The sequence below is a fragment of the Hypanus sabinus genome (genome assembly GCF_030144855.1).
Source record: "Hypanus sabinus isolate sHypSab1 chromosome 24 unlocalized genomic scaffold, sHypSab1.hap1 SUPER_24_unloc_7, whole genome shotgun sequence".
Classification (NCBI taxonomy): domain Eukaryota; kingdom Metazoa; phylum Chordata; class Chondrichthyes; order Myliobatiformes; family Dasyatidae; genus Hypanus; species Hypanus sabinus.
This window is the reverse complement of record NW_026778950.1, coordinates 554,940-562,758: the sequence shown is the minus strand read 5'-3', so window position 1 is coordinate 562,758 and position 7,819 is coordinate 554,940. Positions and strand designations below refer to the sequence as shown.

The 7,819-nt window shown below is 49.5% G+C and overlaps 1 protein-coding gene across 2 annotated transcripts in view; it reads left to right on the top strand.

Moving 5' to 3' along the window:
- The window catches only part of LOC132385534 (tubulin beta chain-like), an 11,174-nt gene extending 4,413 nt beyond the window's left edge, over nt 1-6,761 (top strand). For both annotated transcript variants that reach the window (XM_059957664.1, XM_059957665.1), the window contains one exon: nt 5,288-6,761. In XM_059957664.1, the coding sequence (XP_059813647.1) occupies nt 5,288-6,348 (1,061 nt within the window). In that variant the 3' untranslated portion in view covers nt 6,349-6,761. The remainder of the gene's footprint in view (nt 1-5,287) is intronic.
- Nucleotides 6,762-7,819: the final 1,058 nt, after the last annotated feature.

Here is a 7,819-nt window from a genome sequence, read left to right as displayed (position 1 = left end):
TTCATTTTTATTGTAACATTCAAGCCTTCAAATTCTTCATAGTTGTTAAAATGTTGAAATAGTTTAATTTTTGTTTCTGGAATCTCCAGGCCCGAAAGCTTGAAACTGCAGAGAGTAAAACGGTTCTGAATTGTCTTGTGCTTATTTCTTGCCAATGATCACTGACAAATAGCATGCTCTCGGAATACAAACACGTGTTATTGACTATTTAAAAGCAGTTGCTCTGAGCACGGTGCCGTGTCTAATGGCCACGCAAATGCAGGTGACTGTTTTTCTGCCCACAATGCTGAAAAACAGGGAGTCTGGGGCTTCTGTCGGTCCGAGTCGACCACGTCCTGGCTGTCTGGGCGGTACAGTACGGAGAGCAAGCTCCCCCTCTCCAAAGGACCGATACAGTTGGGTACCAGTAGTATCGCAGGAGTTGCCAGTCAGCATTGAACTCAACATAGAGCTGCCTCATCTCTGGATTTCTCCATCGGGGTTCTCTCCCAAAGCCTTCCCCAGGAGTGGGTATAGCCGTAAGGCAGTGGAGGTTTGAAATCACAGCTTTCTCTCTCCTTGGTGAGCTGGCGAGTTCCGTCTGACCAAGTGACTGGTTTTAAGTAACTTGGCTTTACCCCTTCTCCTGTCAGTAAAAACGGTTCCACCAGGCCTCTTGGCTAAGGCACACGAGAAGGACGGGAGCGGGACTTGTTATTTGAGAGGCATGCCATTGAGAATATTTAATAGGTAGCCACCCCCCACCCCCCTGAATTAAAAACAGCCTAATGGAACCAGATTACCTGAACACCAATCCCCCCCCCACCAAATGGGCAGTAGCAAATCACTGCTCTGGCAATGGAGGCTTCATTGACAACAGTCCCGTGGCAAAGGCTTTTGGGACCACCTGGTGAAGGAACTGTTGAAATAAAACTCGAGGAAAAGAAATTTTAACAAAGACAAAGGTCTCACTCTAAGTAAGAACTAGAAATTGATTGTAAACAAAGTAGGAGAGTGGAAACCTAATTGGATGAGGACTAACCAATCAAACACAGACTCTGGGGGTATTAATACCACCAGACTAGACGTGCCCAGGCATCATCCCTGGAGAAGATGGCAGTTTGTCATCGAAATGTCAGTTTTAATCGATACCTGTACCTGCTTGAAGATGGAGAAGAAATTGTTCATCATATATGCCAGGAAAGTACGAGAAGCTTTTTCACTAATCCCTCCCATGTTCCTTGTATCCATGCGCCTATCCAAAGGTGTCAATTGCCTCTACCATACCAGCAGCACATTCCAGGCATCCACTACTCTGAGTGAAGAACGCACCCCTCACCCCCTTTAGTGCATTAGACTCTGTGAAACTGAGATACTCTCTGTCCACTCTGTGCCTCTCATAATCTTGCAAACCTCTATCGGATCAACCCTCAGCCTCCGCTGCTCCAGAGAAAACAACTCAAGTTTGTCCAGCCTCTCGTGACAGCACGTGCCCTCTAAACCAGGCAGCATCCTGGTAAACCCCTTCTGCCCCCTCTCCAAACCCTATGGTGGGGTGACCGGAACTGTGTGCAATTCTGGCCTAACCAGAGCTTTATAAAGTTGCAACATAACCTCCGGACTTTCAAACTCAGTGCCTCCACTAATAAAAGCAAGCATGGCAAGCCTTCCTGACCACCGTATCGACCGGTGCAGCCACGTCACGGAGCTTTGCTCTTGGATCCCAAGATCCCTCTGCTCAGCAACACTGTTAGGGATCCTGTCTCCTTGCATTTGCCCTGCCAAGGTGCAACACTTCACATTTACCTGGGTTAAGCAACGTCTGCCATTTCTCTGCCCCTATCTGCAACTGATCTACTGTTTGCCAGTCTTCTACACAAGTTGAATTGACTTTATTTTTTACATCCTTCACCTACGTGAGTAAAAATCTTTGTTACGTCTCCGTCTGAATGTGCAATCGTAGTCATTTATAATAATTTATAGTAAATAGAACAGTCAATGTAATATAGAGTACACTCAAAACAGCATGAATTAATCAGTCTGATGGCCTGGTGGGAGAAGCTGTCCTGGAGCCTGTCGGTCCCGGCTTTTATGCTGCGGTACCGCTTCCCAGATGGTAGCGGCTGGAATAGGTTGTGCTTGGGGTGACTCAGGTCCCCAATGATCCTTCACACTTGTCCTTGTAAATGTCCTGAATCATGGAAAGTTCACAACTACAGATGCGCTGGGCTGTCCACACCACTCTGCAGAGTCCTGTCATTGAGGGAGGTACAGTTCCCATACCAGGCAGTGATTGTGCCCCTGTAGAAAGTTCTTGGGATTTGGGGGCCCATACCAAGCTTCCTCAGCCGTCTGTTTTGAGCCTTTTTCACCACACAGCTGGTGTGTACAGACCACGAGGTCCTCGGTGATGTGGATGCCGAGGAACTTGAAGCTGTTTCCCCTCTCAACCCCAGATCCACTGATGTCAATAGGGGTTAACCCATGTCCATTCCTCCTGTAATCCACAACCAGCGACACTGAGGGAGAGGTTGTTTGCTTGACGCTACTGTGTCAGAGAGATGACTTCTTCCCTGCAGGCCACCTCGTTATTATTTGAGATTAGGCCAGTCAATGTGGTGTCGTCGGCAAATTTAATTAGTAGATTGGAGCTGTGGGTGGCAACACGGTCATGGGTGTACAGGGAGTAAAGGAGGGGACTCGGTACACAGCCCTGCGGGGCTCCTGTGTTGAGAGTCCGGGAGATGGAGGTGAGGGAGCTCACTCTTACAACCTATCCACAGTTCCACGAATCTCGGTATCATCTGCAAGCTTACTAACCGACCCATCTATATTTTCAACTGGGTTATTTATAAACATGACAAACAGCAGAGGTCCCAGCACAGATCCCTGTGGAACTCCACTGATCACAGACTTCACACTCACTACCCTCAATCTTGTATGCTCAAGCCAGGCACCCATGCATCTTAATCTGAATTGGCCTGCCAGGACTACTTCGCCAAACAGCTAACTGAAATCCATCCACTGCTCTACCCTCACCAATCTCTCTCTCTCATCACCTTGTCAAAAATCTTCATTGAGTTGGTTAGGCATGGCTGGTCACACACACGTTCTCCCTAATTGGGCCATGGGTTTCCAAATGCTCACATATCCTATCCCTAGGAATTTTCTCCAGGAATTTCCCTACAACTGACAGAGTAGACCAGTGGGTCTATTGTTCCCAGGGTTTTCACTTGTTCCCTTATTAAGCAGAGGTGTAGTATTAGCCATTTGCCAGTCCTGGACATGAAGATACTGGTCAAGGGCCCAGTAACCTGTTGCCTCCTTCAATAACCTGGGGTAAATCCCATCAGCCCCAACAGTTCCTCCTTGACCTCCAAACACACTAATGCAGCACTGACCTGCTTCTCCCAAGTCTTGGTAAATACTGAAGCAAAATAATCATTTACCTCATTTACATTCTCCACATCCAAGAAAATGTCTCTTCTCCCCCCCCCGATCTTTGAGTGGTCCCACCCTGTCCCTTCTCCTGCTGATGTACGTACAGAATACCTGTGGGATTCACCTTAATCCTACTTGGCAGTGACTTTTCATGGCCCCTCCGGGCTTTCCTAATTCCCTCCTTTAGTTCTTTTCTGGCTTCTTTCTGCTCCCCTTGTGTTTTCTTTGATCCTAACTTCAAAAGCTTTACATACTTTTCCTTTTTCTTCTGGACTAAATTCATCACCTCTCTGGTCATCAAAGGATCTCTTCTCTATCCATCCCTGTCCTTCCTTCTAGCAGGAACATGCCTTTCCTGTACTCTGCAATTGATCTTTAAACACCCTTCACTTGTCTGATGTGGACTTGCCAGAAAAACAATTCCCAATTAACACTTCTTAGTTCCTGCCTAATGCCCTCTTAATTTTCCCTACTCCAATTTAAAACTCTCCCACAAAGACCACACCTATCCATATCTATAGTGGTCCTGAAAGTCTGGGAGTTGTGGTCACTGTTCACCCACGGAAAGGTCAGTCACCTGGCCAGGCCCGTTCCCCAACACCAGGTCCAGTATGGCCCCTCCTCTCCACCGTCCATATCGATGAACAAATTCAGCCCGTGTACATCCCTCACACGAGGAAGGACCCAGTCTACATTTGGGAAGTTGAACCCCCCCCCCCCCCCCATGACAACCACTATTATTTATACACATTTCCTTAATCTGATTGTCTGTTCCTCAATGCCCCGACCGGCTGTTAGTGGGGTCTGTAGGACAATCCCATCAGTGTGGCTGCACCCTTCCTGTTCCACCCAAATGGATTCTGTGTCTGACCCCTCCATTATATCTCCCGAGTGCAGCTCTGATATTGTCGCCAATTAGCAATGCAATTCCCCCCCACCTTATCTTTTCTGAAACATTGAAAATCTGGTACATTAATCGCCCATTCCTACCCCGCTCAACCATTTCGTCATCGTAGTTCCAAGTTCATTACCCTTACCCTTAATACTCCAAGCATTAAAATATACTCATTTTATCCAGCCCACCATAGCTGTTATTTCAATTTTGCCTTTCAACACTTTCCCTGACATTTACCTTCTGGCCTGACCCTTCCCTTTCTGACCTGGTGCTCCGGTTCCCAGCCCATGCAGAGTTAGTTTAAACTCTCCCGAGTGGCCCTGGCAAACCTCCCGATCTGAAGATTGAAATGTCTAAACTCTGGAGCAGCCAGCGGCTGTTGTGACAGTTGAGTTTCTTGTTCACCGCCTTTGCAATGGGCCCACCACTCTGACTGCCATTTTGTCAGTCTCTCCAGACCAGGGGTTCCCAACCTGGGGTCCTCAGAGCTATCGATTAATGGTAGAGGTCTGTGGCATAAAGAAGGTTAGGAACCCCTCTCTAGATCCTGTATACCAACCACCTCATCACTTCAGTTCCAAATCCCCTGCCAAACTGGTTAAACCCTCCCTGACAGCTCAATCAAAACTGCCCTCAAGGGTATTGGTTCCCCCTCGGTTTCAGGTATAACCTGTCTTTTGATATATTACCAAGAAGAGATCCCAATGATCCAGAAATCTTGAACACCTGGTCCCTGAACCAATTTATCTGCCAAATCCTCCTATTCTTAACCCTTAATAGTGTGTGGCGCACACAGTAATATGCTGAAATGTCCATCGAAACATTTTATGCTAACTCTGAAAACAACAATCTGAGGGTGTGCTGGGTCATTCTCCACACATTCCAGTGCCAACTCTGCAACCCGTTTTGAGGTGTGAGCCTTCCTGTCTACAACCTCTAACCTCTACCTCTCTCCTTCACTCTCGTCTCCAGGCCAGAGCGGAGCGGGCAACAACTGGGCCAAGGGCCACTACACAGAGGGCGCAGAGCTGGTAGACTCCGTCCTGGACGTAGTGCGGAAGGAGGCGGAGAGCTGCGATTGCCTCCAGGGATTCCAGCTCACCCACTCACTGGGCGGGGGCACTGGTTCAGGCATGGGCACCCTCCTCATCAGCAAGATCCGGGAGGAGTACCCAGACCGCATCATGAACACCTTCAGCGTGGTGCCCTCGCCCAAGGTGTCAGACACGGTGGTAGAGCCCTACAACGCCACGCTCTCCGTCCACCAACTAGTGGAGAACACGGACGAGACCTTCTGTATCGACAACGAGGCCCTCTACGACATCTGCTTCCGCACCCTCAAGCTCACCACTCCCACCTACGGGGACCTCAACCACCTGGTCTCGGCCACCATGAGTGGCGTCACCACCTGCCTCCGCTTCCCGGGCCAGCTCAACGCCGACCTGCGCAAACTGGCGGTCAACATGGTGCCCTTCCCCCGTCTCCACTTCTTCATGCCAGGCTTCGCCCCTCTCACCAGCCGCGGCAGCCAGCAGTACAGCTCCCTCACCGTACCCGAGCTGACGCAGCAGATGTTCGACGCCAAGAACATGATGGCGGCCTGTGACCCCCGCCACGGCCGCTACCTGACTGTGGCGGCCATCTTCCGCGGCCGCATGTCCATGAAGGAGGTCGATGAGCAGATGCTCAATGTCCAGAACAAGAACAGCAGCTACTTTGTGGACTGGATCCCCAACAATGTCAAGACGGCCGTCTGCGACATCCCGCCCCGCGGCCTCAAGATGTCCGCCACCTTCATCGGGAACTCCACCGCCATCCAGGAGCTCTTCAAGCGCATCTCCGAGCAGTTCACCGCCATGTTCCGACGCAAGGCCTTCCTCCACTGGTACACGGGCGAGGGGATGGACGAGATGGAGTTCACGGAGGCTGAGAGCAACATGAATGACCTCGTTTCCGAGTACCAGCAATACCAGGACGCCACCGCTGAGGAGGATGGGGAGTTTGAGGAGGAGGATGACGAAGAGGTTGCCTGAGGTTGTGGGAGGAGCGGTAAATGCATCTCCACTGCCAAAATCTCCAATGCCAAGAACCCCCTCCCCCCTTGACAAACTCAACCCTTTTTCCCTTTCCATTTCCCTCCCTCCCCCCTTGACACACTGAAACTTCTTCCCTCCCAATAAGCACGGAGTCAGCATGACGGTTCGGGAGAGGTTTGCATGTCCCACGCTCCCTGAAAATTTGTAAGGAGGGGAGACTTTCTCCAACGCCGAAGCCTCTCCCCTCGTAACATGACGTCCTTTATGCCCACCCCCTCCTCTTAACGGTCCCTTCTCTCCCTGTGAGATTATCATGACTTCTTGCGAGAGAGTGTGTGTGTGTGTGTGTGTGTCTTGGAGAAGTGTCCAGTATTTCGTGAAAGGGGGAGATTAAAAGACTTTTGATAGCATTTCTTGGTGCCTTGTGGAGTTCTTGATTAAGCACATTAGATCCAGCATTTAAGCCACCCTGTTAGACAGCGAAAGCTAGTGCGCACGAGCCGTGTAGCTGGAGCAGATGACGTTCCTGGTGGCCGCAGCCTCTGAAAGTGAGTGCCTCAAGGACGAAGCTGGACTCTGGAGCTGCGGCAAGCCAGCCGATGGGAAAGAACTGCTGCACCCTACAACTGATGACCAGCAAACCCTTCTCATTACAATCGGGTAATCAAGAACCAGATGGGTACGGGTTTAAGGTGATAGGAGAGAAATTTGGTAGGAATATTTCTATATTCCTGGAGGAAGTGGTTGAGGCAAGTACATTAACAACATTTAAAAGGCATAGCTGGGTACATTGAAAACCTACAGCACGATACAGGCCCCTTGGCCCACAAAGCTGTAGAAAACATGTCCTATCCTTAGAAATTACCTAAGGTAACCCATAACCCTCTATTTTTCTAAGCTCCAGATACCTGTCCAGGAGTTTCCTAGTACTCCAAGTGGGGTCTTGCCAGATAATAGCTGCAACATGGATTGGAAAGGTGGCTACATCCCTGCACTCTTCCACAGCAGGGCAACGTCTTGTACAACTGCAACATAACATCCCAACTCATGGACTCGGTGCCCTGACTGAAGAAAGCCAACGTGCCAAACACCTTCACTGCCCTTGTCTACTGCGACTCCACTTTGAACCATCTATGCTGCTGGGTTCTTCTGTTATACCCCATCGTCTGCTATCCTACACTGGAGTGACTACCCAAAATGCATCACTTGCCTATTTTCTGGACTTCCAGAAAGCTTTTAATAAAGTCCCACATAGGAGATTACTGGGCAAAATTAGGGCACATAGTATTGGGGGCAGAGTACTGACATGGATTGAAAATTGGCTGGCTGACAGGAAACAAAGTAGCAATTAACGGGCCCCTTTCGGAATGGCAGGCTGTGACCAGTGGGGGACCGCAGCTGTTTACAATATACATTAATGATTTAGATGAAGGGATTAAAAGTAACATTAGCAAATTTGCCAATGACA